The following is an 18,160-nucleotide window of genomic DNA, read 5'->3' as shown; positions in this document are numbered from 1 at the left end:
AGCAAAGTACATTCCAGGGATACACAACCAATTAGCAGAAGTTCTCAGCAGAAACCATCAACAGACACATGAGTAGGAGATTCACCCTCAAGTACTTCAAAAATACTTTCTTCAATGGGGAACACCAGACATAGATCTGTTCGCTACCAGCGAAAACGCAAAATGCCAAAACTTTGCATCCAGATACCCACATCCCCTATCCAAGGGCAATGCTCTATGGATAAATTGGTATGGGATATTTGCTTACGCTTTTCCCTCTCTCCCACTCATTCCATTTCTAGTCAAACTGCGTCAAAACACACTCAATCTGATACTCATAGCGCCAACGTTGGCACGTCAGCCGTGGTACACAACACTATTAGACCTGTCAGTACTACCACACTCCAAACTCCCAAACAGACCAGATCTGTTGACACAAAACAAAGGGCAGATGAGGCACCCAAATCCCAACACACTCAATCTAGCGTTTTGGCTCCTGAGGTCATAGAATTTGGGTATCTACAACTACCAACTGAATGTATGGAAGTAATTAAGCAAGCAAGAAAACGCACCACCAGACAGTGCTATGCCAACAAATGGAAAAGATTTGCATATTTCTGTCAATCTAAACAAATTGCCCCTCTTTCAGCATCAGCACAAGATATTGTATGTTATTTGCTTCATTTACAAAAATCAAATTTAGCTTTTTCTTCCATAAAAATACATCTCACTGCAATTTCCGCATATTTGCAAAATATACAGCACCACTCTTTATTTAGAGTTCCTGTTATCAAAGCCTTCATGGAAGGTTTAAAACGCATCATCCCACCTAGAACACCTCCAGTGCCTTTGTGGAATCCAAACCTAGTGCTTACGCGACTTATGGGCCCACCATTTGAACCTATGCACTCATGTCAAATGCAATTCTTAACAAGGAAAGTTGCCTTCTGAGTTGCAATTACATCATTGCGAAAAGTTAGTGAAGTTCAAGCTTTTACAAGTTCATACAAGTACATAAACATAAAGTCGTACTACAAACTAACCCTAAATTTCTTCCTAAAGTAGTATCACCTTTTCATATCAATCAAACAGTGGAACTACCAGTCTTCTTCCCACAGCCAGATTCTGTGGGAGAAAGAGCTCTACATACATTAGATATTAAAAGAGCTCTAATGTACTACATAGATGGAACAAAACCATTCAGGAAAACTAAACAGCTATTTGTAGCTTTTCAAAAACCTCATACTGGTAACCCCAGTTCAAAACGAGGTTTAGCAAGATGGCTAGTAAAATGCATCCAAACATGTTACCTTAAAACTAAAAGACTACTCTTAGTTGCACCTAAAGCACATTCCACAAGGAAAAAAGGGGCTACAATGGCCTTCTTCGGAAATATGCCAATGGCTGAAATATGTAAAGCAGCTACTTGGTCAATACCACATACATTTACTAAACATTATTGTGTAGCTGTTTTAGCAGCGCAGCAAGCCAGTTGGTCAAGCTGTACTAAGAACATTATTTCAAACAACTACAACTCCTCCAGGCTAACCGCCGCTTTTATGGGAGGAATAACTGCTTTCTAGTCTATGCACAGCATGTGTATCTGCAGCTACACATGCCATCGAATGGAAAATGTCACTTACCCAGTGTACATCTGTTTGTGGCATGTTCCACTGCAGATTCGCATGCACCCTCCCACCTCCCCGGAAGCCTGTAGCCATTTAGGTTAAACAAACACTTGTACACATGTATGTGTGTATGTATGTGTGTATGTATATATATATATATATATATATATATATATATATATATATATATATATATTCCTTTTGCGTGGACATCTCTTTTCTTTATACTCTATCACTCCTACCTTACCCTCTGCGGGAAAACAATCTAACATGGAGTCGATGCCCATGCGCAATGGAGCCGACGAGGAGTCGCCGCTTGATCCCGTGACTCAAAAACACTTCTTTGAAGAAAAATAACTTGGAACACTCCGAGCCCAACACCAGATGGCAGACGTATGCACAGCATGTGAATCTGCAGCGGAACATGCCACGAACAGATGTACACTGGGTAAGTGACATTTTCCATATATAACACAAAGTGCACAGAAAAGTGTAGTAGAACAAAGGTAGGACATGTGAAAGCATTTCCCAATGCGCATGATCAGCTATGTTCTGTGAGAGTGACACCTCATTGCCATGTGCTGAAGTAGATGGCTTAACTCATCGACTGATACAACCCATACAGAGTTTTTAGAGCAAGAATAGCTGATATAAGTGACTGTGGGACATGACAGGAAGACAGTGTTGCAATCAGTGGGAAAATGAAGTATGCTCACAGCACTACTGGGACTCTTTACTGCTCACTCTGTAATCCATCACTATTTATACATCACAAACTGTATTGTTCCTTGATGGGCAACTAATATTTGTTATTTCCACGAACTCCTTAATAGTCATTTTATTGACCAAGAGGTGATGAATGGCTATGTCAAAACTGCTGGAATTAGCATTTATGACTTAATGGCCTCTTGGCATAAGGGCTTGTACTAGGATTCTGGCTCTGTAGTGTTGTTTAGCCGTTTTAGCTATTATTTTACACACGTTATTTTACCGAACTAGGCCTGCCGCCGTGCACTTTGGTTTAGATATATTTTATTCGGCCTCATTTTTATATTTTAACATTAGCCACATTTGCGGTCTTGTTTTATTTTCTATATCTAGTTGTTCTTCGCCTAGGACAGCACTGCATTCTTCAACAAGACATTTCTCTCATTCTGTGCTTTTCTCAAAGCTACAGTAAGATAGGTTGCCGGCAAAAGTGGTACGCTTTGTATCCAGTGTACACACTCTTCCATGGGGATCTTTTCTTGGAACATCAGCTGTTTTATTATAAAACACTACATCACCCCATACACGTTAGAGGGAGATTTCAGCAAGATGACCACAATGGTATGCTGATTGCTTCGCTGCAGTTGCTTGTGTAGACTACCTGCTTCCTGGTGCATATGGGAATGGTGTCTATCTAGATTAGAGGCCTCCTGCTTAGGTATGAGGGATGATGTCTTCCCGTGGGGGAACTTGAAAGGCAGAATTAGAACTTAACATGCTGTGCTCTAACTTAGCTTAGGTAGGAACTATATTTATAAACCATAGTAACAGTATGGTAAGGTTATTCTTGTGGTTTACTCTCCTTGTCACCATGTCAATCTTATTGTGCTTCATCGTCCTAGTTATTGCAATACATGCCTCAATGTCTAAAATGGAGGTACTTCAATAAAATTTTAATGAATTATACTCTACCTCTGATAGTCTTTGCATATTTGAGACTAATGTAACTGAGAGAAACGGACAAGATCTGAGTGGCCACGATTTCCCTGAGGAGTTATATATGTCATGCGCCTGGTTGCCCTATCATCCCTGCTCTTGAGTGGAGATGAGGCAGTGCTAGTTAGCCGGAAAAAACCCATATTAGGCAGGCGTCACATGGAGCGGGATTAGACTCAGTCCTCCGCAGTACAGGTGATTCTGCCGCCAGAATCCAGTAGTCTCATTAGGATAATGAGAACCTATGTGACAGTAGGTTTTGCACTTTCTGGGCCTCATGACCATATGCATACTGTTGGTGACTCACACCACGTGACAGATGAGACCCATCACTAGTGTCTGAAGGGGAAGTGGCTGCAACAACAAGTAAAACTCTAATGTTTGGTTTCAGACCTTCCAGTTGGTACATTAGGATCTGCACTGTTAGTTGGACCCCTCCAACCTTCTGAAGTGTTGGTCGTTCAACCTTACCCAGACTCAACTACTGCAGTCACAGATGCCTCCTTGCTGGGCCGGGGTGCTCCTCTGGCAAAACATGACTGCAATGGGTCTTTTGCCTGTGTCAGAGCAGCACCTGCACAGTAATGTACTCTAACTGCAGACTGTCTTTTTCCGCTGAAGGCTTTGCTGCTGTCCATCTCTGGGTTCTACATCCAGATTCCAGCATACAACACAAATACCATCCATAATATCAAGAAACAGGTCAGTGTGGGATCGTAGACCCTGTGTTGGGAGCTAAGTCGCATGTGGACAACCATCCCTCGTAAATTACTGCTAGTCACATGGTTAATGAAAGATTTTCCTTATTTGTTTCCTCCTGCTCCATGTATTGTTCCTCTGTGAGATTTGAAACATATTGTGACTTTATTGATGGTATCTCCATTTGAGCTGATGCATGGTTGATTGTTTTGACTTGTTCTGTTGGTTGTGATTACTTTTGTTTGCAGGCTCCTGGAACTTCAGCCCATTATGGGTCATCTGTTCTTCACACAGATTTCTATTTGTGTAAGTTGGTTCTGTGCACCAGTCCATCCTTCTTACTCAAGGTAGTTTCTGCTGTTCCTATGCGCCAGTCCTTTGCCGTTTTATCTTTAGTTTCTCCTCCACAGCCGCCAAGCAAGAGAAGTGTCTGCATAAGCTGGACTACAGGTGTGCTAGGTTTCCGACAACGTGTATGGGCAGTATTGATGACCAGCTCTGAGTGCTTCGCTGGAGCTAAAAAACATTTTAAAAAGAGGAAGACGTTGACCAAGCATACCATTTCTCATTGAGTCAATTTCTCCAATGCCCCACAGGGAACACCATTGGGAAAGCATTCACACTCATTCTATCAAATCCTTGTCTGCTTCCACAGCTCTTTCCAAGGGCTCCCCATTTGCTGACATCTGCCCAGCAGCTACGTGGTCGTCATGGCTTACTTTTGTACAGGACTTCTGCCTCACACCTCAGGCATAGAGAGGGTATACTTTATCCAAACTGTGATTTCCTTGGTTTACTGGCAGTACTCAATCCTACCTTCCAAATACTGTCTGAGGCTCATTCAAGTGAGGAATCTCTAAGGAAATGTATTTATCACAAACAAAAGCTAGTTACGTCCTGTCACAATATTTCTGGTGGATGCCTAATCTTCCCACAGATTCCTTCCCACCCTTCCTCCCCTAACATCCCCCGCACCCCCCACACAACCGTTACTCCTCCCAACAAGGCAGCATCGTTATTAATAAGATTCCAAGGTATCAAACTTGCTATGTGCTGTATTTGTCACTTTTTTTGGTTTTCTCGATTCCTTTTTGCACACCTCATCGGGATTCAGAAACAATATCTGGAAATACTGCCTGTGTGTTGGTACTTCAAATGCACGACTATGAATAGACATATATTTTACATGTTGTAATGTATGGGTTCTTTTGTGAGAGTATCTTAGTACTTCAATAGCTTAGAATGATAAGCTATCACAAACCTGACGTCCATTCTACTCCTGTTTCTTGAGTTCTCAGTTCCCCACCTTGTGGACTGACATCAGTTATCTGTGGATAATTTTTTGTTTGAGTCATGTATAGCTGTAGATAAACATGCTTTGCATACATATGCTATCTAGTATTGGGTCTGGATGTGTGCGAGTTGTTTTTCTTCAAAGAAGCCTTTCGAATCACAAGGACTCTTTCTCTTGGTTATAATGCGGATGGGCATTAACTCCATTGTTAGATTGTTTTCTTTACACCGTTCGGACATGTGTGCCATTGCTCTGTTTCTACTCCATCATGGTTCGCCTTTCGGTTCGTGTAACCCATTTCCCTCATCGGTGTTGTTATAGTCAAGTTTCCCAGCTGCGTATCAACTTTAAGCCACATCGCTCATTGTCTCTGTTCACTTCAGCCGTGGCTCCTGCAGGGCCTCACCCTTCAGAGCCTTCCTTCAAACTCTAACATTCTTCTGAGAATGCTTGGCTGGTGATGGAACAGACACCCTTCTGTTATTGCCCACGTTGCAATGCGAAGTATCCCGGCACCGACCAACATTTGGTCTGCGACCTATGTTTGTCACCTGAACACAGGGAAGCGGACTGTGACAATTATAAATCCTTCCGCTCAAAGAAAACTCTTCGGGACCATCAAGCCTGTCTTCTAGATATGTCGTGGAGAACCATCAACAACACTCCAGACATCTTTGGTCAGGTACATGCTGAAAAAGAGGAAGGCCACCCTTAGCGTTGGCTGCGGAAGAAGAGGTGTTTTCTATCGAGGGCTGTTCGAGGTCAAGTTGGAAATGGGGGACGATACACCGGCTCAACAACCTGTGAGTACAGTATCCCCTGCCCCTCTGCATCGTGTTAATCCCTCAAAGAGACACTCAGCCCCTCTGGATCCACACTCAGAGGTCCTGGGTCAGCCACTGCCTTCTGGCCATGGTCGGCACCTAGCAACTGCTTCGGACACCCTGCCTTGTGGCTCAGCACTTAAACTCCATTCGAAGCCCTAGCCTTCGGCATAGAGCACTTCGGCTCCAGAATGACAGCTGGTGCCTACTCGACCATCGGTGCCAAGCCGACGGTTGCCGTCATTGTATACGCCTTGACGCAGAGTAAAGTAAAGCTTCAGTGCCCAAACCAAAACCTGGGTTGGATCTTAAACTCTTGAAGCAGAGTTCTAAGTCTAGTTCAGACACATCGGTGGCGCCCATCCTTCATAGACTCCAAGAACAGCTGAATGTTAAACAAAAACTGATCCGCATTCAGCTTCACACTGGGCGTATTGTTGCTAAAGCTTCGGCCCCAACCCTTCGCCACCATCTAAAAGGAGGCTAACTTTTCAAGAGGCTCTGGACATTCTGGTTCCTCCAAAACACAGGGAGAGAGTGGACGAAGCCTCCAGCTCTTTGCTCCTTCTACTAGCCTCACCACCTTCACCACCATCTTCACCTTCGCCACCGCATTAAATTGACAATCCATTAGACATCTCACCTCAAGGGTCTCCTCACTGGGATAGTGCTGAGTATGATGGGGCACAAGATACTTTTAAGACATCATCGCAAGATGACCCCTGAGATGCCTATGATGCTGATACCCCACCAGATACAGATCCGGAATTCTGTCATGCCCACCCCTCTCCTCCTGATGACCCTGCATCTTGCAAGTTGGTTATAACCTGAGTTGCTGTGTTTTCACAGTGTGAAATTACACAACGAGCTACTAGAAGAGGACTTTCTCTTTGATACACTCTCAACCATTCATAGGGCTACACAATATTTCCCTTTGTTAAAGGGCACCCTCCGTCACACAGCAGACATATTTAAGGATCATATTAGGGCTAGGTTCACAACGCCCAGAGATGATTTTAAAGAAAAAAAAAGCCCTCCACATCTGATCCCATATACATTAGAGGCCAGTTACCACCAGACTCCCTTGTCACTGCCACTGCTCGGAAAAGCACCAACTTGCAAGCAAATGGGGATACTTCTCCGGATAAGGAGAGCAAGAGTTTTGATGCTGTGGGGAAGAGAGTTGTGGCACAATCTGCTAATCACTGGCGCATTACGAACTCTTAGGGCCTTCTGGCACGTTACTACAGTGCCCACTGGGATGAAATGGAGGATCTCCTCCAATATCTACCAGATGAGCATAAAAAAAGTGGGCAAGAATTTGTGGCCGAGGTCAAATTTATCTCCAACACCTCAGTTCACTGTGCATTAGATACTGCTGACAACGTAGCTAAAGAGATTAATACTAACATTTTGCTTGGGTGTCATGCATGGCTACGTTTTCTAGTTTTAAACCAGAAGTACAACAAAATGTACGTAATATGCACTTTGACAAGGAACATCTCTTTGGGCCCCAAGTAGATGCCACATTGGAAATCATCAAAAAAGTTACAGAGCCGGCAAAAGCAATAGGAGCCTTTCAGACACCCTCTCCTCGGGGTACCATTTGTCATCCCGATTGTGGTGGCAGCTCAGAGGTGACCTCCTCAGAAGTCTCCACCTCCTATCAACGTCAGCAGGGTCAAACCACCTCCTTATGGGACTACTATTGTGGTTCCTACAGAGGCAACAATGCGAAAGATAGAGCTAAGTGTGCTTTCCCTCATGGAGCACACCATATACGAAACGGTGACTTCCCTCTCCTGCCCCTCAATTGTATGACACCTGTCAGGGGCCCATTACAGGATTTTATACCCACATGGCAAGCAATTACATCATCAATACAAAATGATGATGGACAGAGTTCTGAAACTTTTCAAACACTCACCACCAGTCAGAGATCTGGGTTTAATCCATTGTTGTTTTGCCCACCATGCCACCCTAGTTGGGACCCAGCCATATGCAAATCAGTCTTGAACCTGTTCCCCATGGGAACAGTCCAGCCCGAACTGCCAGGCCAGGTCCGGTCCACCACTGGCACCACTAGCTGGGGACCTGCCCTCTGTTCCTCGTATTCCTTATGCTTTGGGGGGCATGCCCTGCTCTTCAGACAGTGCCATAGTGCAAAAGTGTCTGAGGTCTGGGAACATACAGAAATTAATGAGTCTGCATATTCTGTCATCCGTTATTGTGAGAGAGAGAGAATTGATTTTGACAGTAAGCTTTACCTTGCAACTAACAGTGCATTGTAAAGCAGCCTTCTGTGGTCCCACTGAGGAGTATTTTCCAGAGGCACCAAAATGAAAAGGGGAACCTAAATATATTCAATGAAACGTTTGAAGGGTTTTTACAGCAGAAAAAGGCTAAGAAGGTAAAGAAGAAGCCCTCTAAAACAAGAGTTACAGTGATAAAAATCAAGGAAAGCATTATATCAGTCTGTCTTTGTTTGAATTGGCTTTGCATATCTTCTCCTTAACTGAGTGTCTCTTGCCATGTCTCATCCAATTTGTCACCTAAGTACCTGCAGGGTCCATTGGCTATGACTTTTTCCAGACTATAATATGCCACAGTCTGAGCCTCAGGAGTTCGGTCGCAGATGGTGTTAATTCTGCTGACCCTAGCATAATAGTGCTGATTACTTATTGCTATTCTGTGGTCCTCTGTGCCATCAAATGGTAATACATGCTTATGCAACCAGAAGTGTCTTTGAGTGTGGCAATAGCGTGTTTCATTACTTGATGAAAATGATAAAGCCAGAAGATCGATTATCAAACCTGTATTTTCTAAAACTTAAAAGCTGGAATTTCTGGATAAGAGTTGTATTTTATTTCAGGTAAATGATAAGAATCTGTTTGGAGGATTTGAGTTTATTTTTCTGAAAATTTGATAGCTAAATGTGCTTATTTTCACAAATTAATAGACTTAGGTTTGTAGACAGTTTTTTGTATTTCCAAATATCCTTTTAAATCAGATATGTGAGTGGTCCTTATCTGGAAACTTAAAATTTTCATCAGTCACATGCCAGCGAAGGTCTCCGTAACCGGAGAAATAGCTCTGCTGTGTGAGCCTGTACAATCTCTTACCTCTGATGTATTATCTGAGATTGCAAGATGTGTGCATTTATTTTTACACTCTTATTTTAATAATGTAATTGTCAGGAATAACATAACAAATCACGCATCTATTTGGATGGAAGAGGACAGAGAAATTGACATGAAATTACAACAATATATGCTTTGGTGAATGATAGGCTAGCTGAATTTTTATTTTATGGATACCGTAGATCATCTATAACATTTAAACATTTTTAGCAAGATTCTACTGGAAAAATAAACGGTTTTCTCAACATTTTCTTAAGGCGAACCTGCATCACTTCTGAGGAACTTCCAGATTGCTTCCCATTCTGTGAATGTACTGGAATGCTTCATGAATGCCTTTTCAAAACCTACCGACCTTTATCACATTTTTGTGAAGATGCAGTGCTATACCTAAGTGGGCAAAAGAGTTGCATGTGAGGAAGGCATGAAACCTCTCTTGTCTGCTTCTTTTCAAACCCATATGTATTACACCTCACACTTTCAAAGATCACCAGCCGCCATTTATTTAATTTGCAAGACTTTCCACAGATACTTGGAACATGTTTGTGCAATTTTGGTTCATTTTTTGTAAGCTGTTTAAGAGTTACGCTGTTATGTGAACTAACAACTAAACATTTAAGACTCCGCTAAAAATTAAAACATTACTCCACATACACCATGTAACATTTCTCCCTGCCAGTCAACAGCCACTAGGGTAGTCACATCACTGGTGACTTAGGGTAGTGGCCAGGTAGGTACTGAGCAGCACTAATGATGGCAGTGTGAAAAGTAGGAACTGGACGTTGGTGGTAGCCTCACAAAAAACTAATTTAGACACAGGCCATCATTCTTCAGCAAATTTAAGCTCTGCATATTAGATTCACTAAGGGAAAATGGTGTCCCATTGGAGAGTTGTGTAAGCTCTTGGCCAGATGCCAAAGTTGATGTTGAACAGGTCCTGTATGAAAGAAAGAGGTTATCCGTATAAACACAGTATATCCAATTAGTGTACTAAAACTATATGAGCACTACTGTAGGGGGTTTTATATATCTGATCCAAAACCTGACTACTCAGCATCAGAATCTAAATGCATTGACCTAACCAATAATCTGCACTTCCTACTGTGGTATCTATAATGTAAGTAAACATTAACCACATATTACTCATTTAAGGATTGTACTTATCAGTTGCTCTTTACTTACTCAAGATATGTAATTCCACCTATGTTTGTGAGTTTTCTTTCTCTTCTTCCAATCTCACTTTTCCTTCTTCCAATCTCAACTTCTCTTTATGTAGGTATCAGCGTGGTTCTAGGTCTTTGGCTGCTAATCTACAAGTTACTGTGCCAAGTCAAATTAGTTCCATCCCAGAAGAGTTACCTGGTGATGAGGATGAAGATGATGATATCCCTGAAGAGATTGAACATGTTGTAGGTATGTTGGTGGCAACGAAAACTATTATGCTACCCTTTAATGGATATAAACTTCTGTTTACTATCTCTATGCTTGTGTAAACATCTGCATTGCAAACCGTCTCGAATTTCAGGCTACCTCAAAGATGCTTTAACCCCTTCGCTGCCAGGCCTTTTCCCCCTCAGGTGCCAAGCCTTCTTTTGGCTATTTGGGGAAGTTTGTGCTTAGGCCCTCATAACTGTTTTGTCCACATAAGGTACCCACGCCAAATTTGCGTCCTTTTTTCCACCATCCTAGGGATTCTAGAGGTACCCAGAGTTTGTGGGTTCCCCTGGAGGAGACCAAGAAATTAGCCAAAATACAGTGAAACGTTTGTTTTTGCAAAAAATGGGAAAAATGTGCTGCAGAAGAAAGCATGTGGTTTTTTTTTCTCCTGAAAATGACATCAACAAAGGGTTTTCTGTGCTCCAATCACCATTTCCCAGCTTTCAGGAACAGGAAGACTTTAATCAGAAAACCACATTTTTCAACACAATTTTGGCATTTTACTAGGACATACCCATTTTTACTATTGTTTTGTGCTTTTAGCCCCCTTCCTGTTGGTGACAGAAATGGGTGTAAAACCAATGCTAGATGCCGGACAGATAAACATTTCTGAAGAGTAGACACAATTCTGAATTCAGCAGGGGTCATTTGTGTGGGTCATTTGTGTAGATCCTACAACGTCTTCTTACAGAAAATAACAGCTGAAATAAAAAAATATTGAAATTGAGGTGAAATAAAAACAACCATTTCTCTCCACGTTTTAATCTGTAACTTTTTCCTGCAATGTCAGCTTTCAAAAGCAATATACTGTTACTTCTGCTGGACTCTTCTGGTTGCGGGTATATATAGGGCTTGTACGTTCATCAAGAACCCTAGGTACCAAGAGCCAATAAAGGGGCTGCACCTTGCAGTGGGTTTTCATTGTATACCAGGTATACAGCAATTCATTTGGTGAAATATAAAGAGTGAAAAATAGGTATCAAGGAAACCTTTGTATTTCCAAAACGGGGACAAGATAAGGTGTTGAGAAGCAGTGGCTATTTGCACATCTCTGCATTCCAGGGTCTCCATACTAGCAGGTGAATTACTGGGCATTTCTCAAATAGATGTCATTTTTACGCACTGTCTTACATTTGGAAGGAAAAAATGTAGAGAAAGTCAAGGGAAAATAACACTTGTTCTTCTATTCCGTGTTCCCCCAGGTCTCCCAATAAAAATGGTACCTCATTTGCATGGGTAGGCCTAATGCCCACGACATGAAATGCAACATGGACACATGACATTTTTACATTGAAGTCTGACGTGTTTTTTGGAAAGTGCCTAGCTGTGGATTTTGGCCTCTAGCTGAGCCGGCACCTAGGGAAACCTACCACACCTGTGCATTTTTCAGAGCTAGACACCTAGGGGAATCCAGGATGGGGTGACTTGTGGGACTCTCACCAGGTTCTGTTACCCAGGATCCTTTGCAAACCTCAAAATTTGGCAAAACATTTTTTTAAACTAGACACCTGGAGAAGTCCAGGGAGGTGTAGCTTGCGTGGATCCCCTAACATGTTTTTACAGACTCCTCTGCAAACCTCAAAGATACAAATTTCCTGCCACCTAATGTTCCCCTCGGTCTGGGGATAAAAATGATATCTCACTTGTGTGGGTGGCCCAGTTGCCTGCAACGGGAAAAGGCTAAAAACGTGTAGAAATTGAGGGATAGCGCAGCAAAATGATAAGCACAATTTATTTTTTATACATTTTTAGGCTGACTCTGCTTTGGGAAGGTATCATTTACTTGGGAGACTGAGGGGAACGCTGGGTGGTAGGAAATTTGTGGTGGTGCGGTGGTCCTACAAAGAAAAGTGTGGAAAATATGCTTTTTTAAGGTTTACAGGGAGTATGGGTGAGAAAATGTTGGGGGATCCACACAAGCCACACCTCCATGGACTCCACCTGGTGTCTAGTTTTCAAAATGTTTGGGTTTGGTAGGTTTCCCTAGATGACCGCTGCCCCCAGGGCCAAAAACGCAAGTGCCCCACCTCCTGCAAAACAGATAGTTTTGTAATAGGTCATTTGGATGTGTCCACGGCCTTCTATGATGTTCCAAACACTAAAATTGTGAAAAGAAATGCACCTAGGTTATGTTAAAAAGACCCCTCACTCACCAACATAGTTGGTGGCATGCTTCATCATCGGCATCCCACCCAAGACACTTAGCATGTCACGGGTGTAGTTTGATGCCTGATTACAGCGGAGCAGGCTTTCATTTTTTCCACACATTCTGGTTGGCACAAGGGTGAGTGATGGTTCAGTAAATAAAATTTTATTAACAAGAGATTTCACGAAAATGAAATGCACTGTTAATAACTGAAAGGCCAATAAACTGAACCAATGACTCACAGCTCGTGAGCTGTAAAGCTGCGATAAGGCACCAACCACTTTACAGTCTATTCACACACCTTTCATACATGACATGCACAAGACCATTCACGCCGCACATTATAACACTTGCATCAACAGACAGCACCATTCAAAGGCCAATCACTTTCAAACGCCCACATGCCTGACACAGCAATCACACTAGCTGATGGGAGTGTGGACTGGCGTTTGGCTAGCAATGTGTTGCAGTGGCCAACAGCAAGTCACTGTTTACGCCGCCAGCCAGGCGTCACTCCACGCACGCCGCCAGCCAGGTGTCACTCCACGCACGCCGCCAGCCAGGCGTCACTCCACGCACGCCGCCAGCCAGGCGTCACTCCACGCACACCGCCAGCCAGGCGTCACTCCACGCGCACCGCCAGCTAAGCACCACTCCATGCGCACCGCCAGCAAAGCACCACTCCATGCGCACCGCCAGCAAAGCACCACTCTACGCACACCACCAGCCAAGTGCCACTCCACGCACACCGCCATCACTTTTAAAAAACTAACAAAAAAAAACACTAACTAATTAGAAATAAGTAGAAAACTACAAACACAAAAGCTCGAACTAAATACATGACAGTATTCCCAACCTTGAAACTGAACATAAAAAAAATATAAATCAGGCAGTTTATGCTCATGGTAGTTCCCAGTAAGTTTTTTGAGTTTGAGTGCTCCTGAAACAGCCACCCACACACAGCCCAGGCTTTGAAGGGCAATCTGGGCAGTACATACGAGTCTCCTTCCAGATACCTCTTAAAGCACAGACTCTACATCTCTTAGCAGGATTGCCTTTTTTAGCTGTGGGAGGAATGTGCTCAGTGAAGTGATGATCTTTCAATCTAGCCACATCCTCCACCACTGCTTCTCTAGGAACCCATGCCTGTTCCAGCACAACAAGGCTCGCTATGACAGACTTCTGAAATTTCACAAATGTCATCCTTGATGCTGGAGAACTATTCTTGAACACAACAAAAGCATTAAAAGTTGCTAAATGGAACAGGTCAACCACTAATTTCTTATTCCAAACGTAAGCCTTATAGGCAGCAATATAAGGTTGCAACCTCTGATCTACTCTATCAGCACAACCCATGTGCTTATTGTAGTCCAAAATACACACAGTTTTGTGCACTTTGGCAATCTGACCCCAAACAGTCACAGGGGAAGTACTCTCATCATGGATGGTAGTTAGCATGTAGACATCCCACCTGCATATTTTAGAGCTAAAAGCTCATCATTCCGCAAGGCACTGCACTGTCCCCTCAAGTTTTTGTTTTTTTGTTTTTTTGTTTTACAGATAAGCTCCCTTGGATAGCCTTTACAGTTAGAACAGATTGTGCCACAAGCAACAGTTTCCACTCTGAACAATTCCTTGAACAACTGCACTCCAGTGTAGACGTTATCTGCATACAAATGGTGACCCTTGTTAAACAGTCGTCTACCAAGTTTCCACACAATTTTCTTGCTAACTCCAAAAGTGAGCGGACAACCAGTGGGGTCAATACTGGAATCCCTGCAGTGTAGACCCGAAAATTATAAACATACCCTGTACTACTTTCAGACAGCAAAAACAATTTAATTCCGTAACATGCCCTCTTGCTAGGAATGTACTGCCTAAAAATCAAACGACCCTTGAACAGGACCATAGACTCATCCACCGCTATTTCTTTGCCTGGAAAATAGACCTCTGAAAACCGATCTACAAAATGATCAAGGACAGGTCTAATCTTAAAAAGGCGATCAGAATCAGGGTGATCTTGTGGAAAGGCTAAAGCATTATCAACAAAATGCAGCATCCAAAGAAGCTCATACTGGTTACGACTCATGGCTGCAAGAAATATAGCAGTTGCCATCAAGGGACTAGTAGACTAGTACGAAGACAACGATGGCTTCCTTATCAGCCCCATTTAAAAAGTTAAACTACTTAATTTTTTCAACTCTTTCAGATTTGTGGGAATCCACCGGCTGGCTCTAGAGTATGGCCTACGCGTTGTCCCTCAAATACTGCTCCGCATACAAATTAGTCTGCTCAACAATCTCTTCCAAAAATACATCGTCCATAAAAAACTGAAAGAAATTGACAGGCAAAAAGTTTTCTGTATTCACTCTACAACTCGGGAGACAAGTAAAGGCAGGCAACTCCAGCTGCTCCATGTTTGGGCAACCCAGAGGTCAGGTCTTCCAATGGGAAGCCTTTCAGCTGCTGGCTGCTGCACATCATTGTCCTCCTCTAAACAGGCACTTCATCAGCACTGAGAGTAGCTTCATCATCAGACGATTCCTCTCTGACCGAAAATTCACTTACAGAATCTTGCTCTTCCTCCTCTGCTTTAGATGCAAAGTCAGTCTCATAATCATGGTCAGAAGATGACTCAAAAAGCATACCAACAACCTGCTGAGCAGCCATCCAATGGCTAGCCATGATCTTTCCTACAAAAAGTAACTGAACAAATGCATCACTAACAACCAGCACTGTGTAAGATAAGTAATGAACAAAGTGTGGCTTTATCACTAAGAGTTATAAACTCAAAAACTATACCACTCACTTGCCTGAAAATTCTAGACTGACCAGCAGCTACTCTGCACACCCACAGCAATCACCAGTGATATCCCACTAAAAAGAAGAAAGAAAATAAAATTACACATAAGGCAACATAAATCTAAGGGCAATTTCACACACTGTCCTGCACTTGGTACACCTCTTAAAAAATGTCATTCATGCATGGCAACAACAGTCATTTGGAGTAAATTGTTTTTTCTTACCTAAAAACATGCAACTATGCAATCTGCTGGTCAACCACTGCCAAAATCGCAAAGAGTCGCAACAAAGGAAGCAAATGCTTTGAACTAGAACAAAAACATTATAATCAGAAATATAAATACTTTGCTAGTCGACAACCACCCCGTCACCAAACATTTAGACATTTCCCCTGGTGCCTTAGTGGCTTCTATCCCCTTTGGGGGCACATGGGCCTAAAAATAGATAGGCCAATCTGTCCCCAAGGGTGCGGTGCCCTCTCTGGGGGTTGGCCCTAACCCAAGGGGTGCCCCCCCAACACAATAAAACAAAAGTAAAAAATCCCTGGTATCATCGTGGTTTCTGCCCCTCTTGGGGGCAGATCAGCCTAAAAATAATAGGCCGATCTGCCCTCCAAGGAGGGCAGAAATGGCATGAAACATATTGCCCCCCTAAAGGGGAGCAACCCTTGCCCAGGGGGCTGCTTCCCGTACTGAAATTGACTAAAAACAAAAAATTACTGGTGTCTTAGTCGCTTCTGCCCTCCTTGGAGGAAGCTGGGCCTAAAAAAAAAAAATAGGGGGGCAGAAATGGCCTACAGTGCTGTGCCCTCTTTGGGGGACGACCCTAACCAAAGGGGCCACCCCCCCACACACACACAAACCCAAAAGGAAATAATCCCTGGCGTTCATGAATCGGCCTAAAAATAACATGCCGATCTGCCCCCGGGGGTGGGGAATGGTGATAAATAACATTCCCCCTAAAGGTAGGGACCCTTGCCTAAGGGGCTGCTCTCCCGTAATGAAATAGGTATTCCTGTTGCCTGATCGCGGTGCGATCGAGCAGCAGGAATGCTGAAAGAGACATTGAGGAAAAGGAAAACCCTTTCATAGCAGTCCCCTCCCGGCCGGATTAGAAACTCACCTTCTTCTCCCTCCGGCACCCTCTGATGATGTCAGCGGGCGATAGCGTGCTGATGTCGTTAGATGATGGGGTGGAAGTGGAAGCGATTCCCCTTCCATAGTTGTCCTGGGGGGTGGGTGGGAGGCTCATAGGTGGAGCGAGCTGGTTCCAGGGTGTAATGGTTACGTCCTTGGCGCCTCAGCGCTGCAGCCAAGGACATAACTGTTACGTCCTTGGAGACCAAGGGGTTAAGTTGCCAGCATAATATTGTGATGAATGGACCAGTATCATGATGCTGTCAGATGCTCTAGTATTTGCTTATCTTTTGTACACCTGTCTCAGTGGGTACACTATTTAAGTAGCATTCATCATGGTATGGCAATTGTAAATAAAATTAAGAAGAACTTAATACATCCATAGCAGTCCCAATAAAAATTATCATTGTAAATTAGTACAGGTTACACGTATGTTAGATGATATAAACATACTGCAAAATTAACAAGAATATGGTGTTAATAATTTCAGTTTCTGCATGTACTTGTAAAATCTATCATTTGTCCTGTAAAGGTTATCATTCAATAGGTAGGTTAAACTTTAATAAAGTGAAGAAGACATAAAAAATAAATTACAATTCGAAAAAAGGGGAAAATGGACAGAAATAAAGATGAAGGAAAGAAATGATTCTGGTGAATTTGATATACTTTATAATCTACATTTAATGTATAATTTACAGTGAAATATATAGGATCATAAATTACAATATTGGATATAAAAATTAACAGTGGTGGTGGGTAGAAAACATTGTTTTGCAAGAATGTGATAGCAAAACTAGTTTCTTTTAGTTAAGAAAAGTCTGTCGAGGGTCACCAAAAAAGAGATTGTGTGAGTACTAAAAGCATGGCAATTATGTGTTCTGTGGTTTCTACATAAACCATTCCACATGGATATGTAAACATCTTTCTAGAAAGTGTAATTTCTTGAAATGCACTCGAAATGAACACATTTATAGTTACCATAAGTAATATTAGGAATAGATAGGAAACCCAAAAATATATTATTGAAAGGAAGAGGTAAATGCAACTGGAGAATTGATTGATGTAACCACAGTCATATTTCCAAAATAAATTAACATTGCTACTGGAAAATAACATATGAAATACATTTCTTACTTCAGATGTAGATGAACAACAAAACTTATTGTGATAATTAGAGGTTTTATTTAGTTTAATCAGAGTATAAAATTCTGTTCTGTATAGAAACAAAACAAGTTGCTAAACCTCAACGCAACTGATTCAAACAAACAACCCCAAAGACGAGATATGCCTACACAGACACAACAGATTAAACAAGTTGTCAATAAAAAGGCAAAAAAAACTAAAGTTTTACAATCAAATCCACAATGCAAAGTG

General features: G+C 42.5%; 1 protein-coding gene across 1 annotated transcript in view; it reads left to right on the top strand.

The window, feature by feature from the left end:
- The window catches only part of TBCD (tubulin folding cofactor D), a 1,666,801-nt gene that overhangs the window by 324,568 nt on the left and 1,324,073 nt on the right, over positions 1 to 18,160 (top strand). Inside the window, 1 exon segment of the mRNA XM_069200356.1 lies at positions 10,542 to 10,678. Within this exon segment, the coding sequence (XP_069056457.1) occupies positions 10,542 to 10,678 (137 nt within the window).

Source organism: Pleurodeles waltl, chromosome 7 (assembly GCF_031143425.1).
Source record: "Pleurodeles waltl isolate 20211129_DDA chromosome 7, aPleWal1.hap1.20221129, whole genome shotgun sequence".
In the NCBI taxonomy this organism is placed as follows: Eukaryota; Metazoa; Chordata; class Amphibia; order Caudata; family Salamandridae; genus Pleurodeles; species Pleurodeles waltl.
This window is presented reverse-complemented; position numbering and strand designations above follow the sequence as displayed.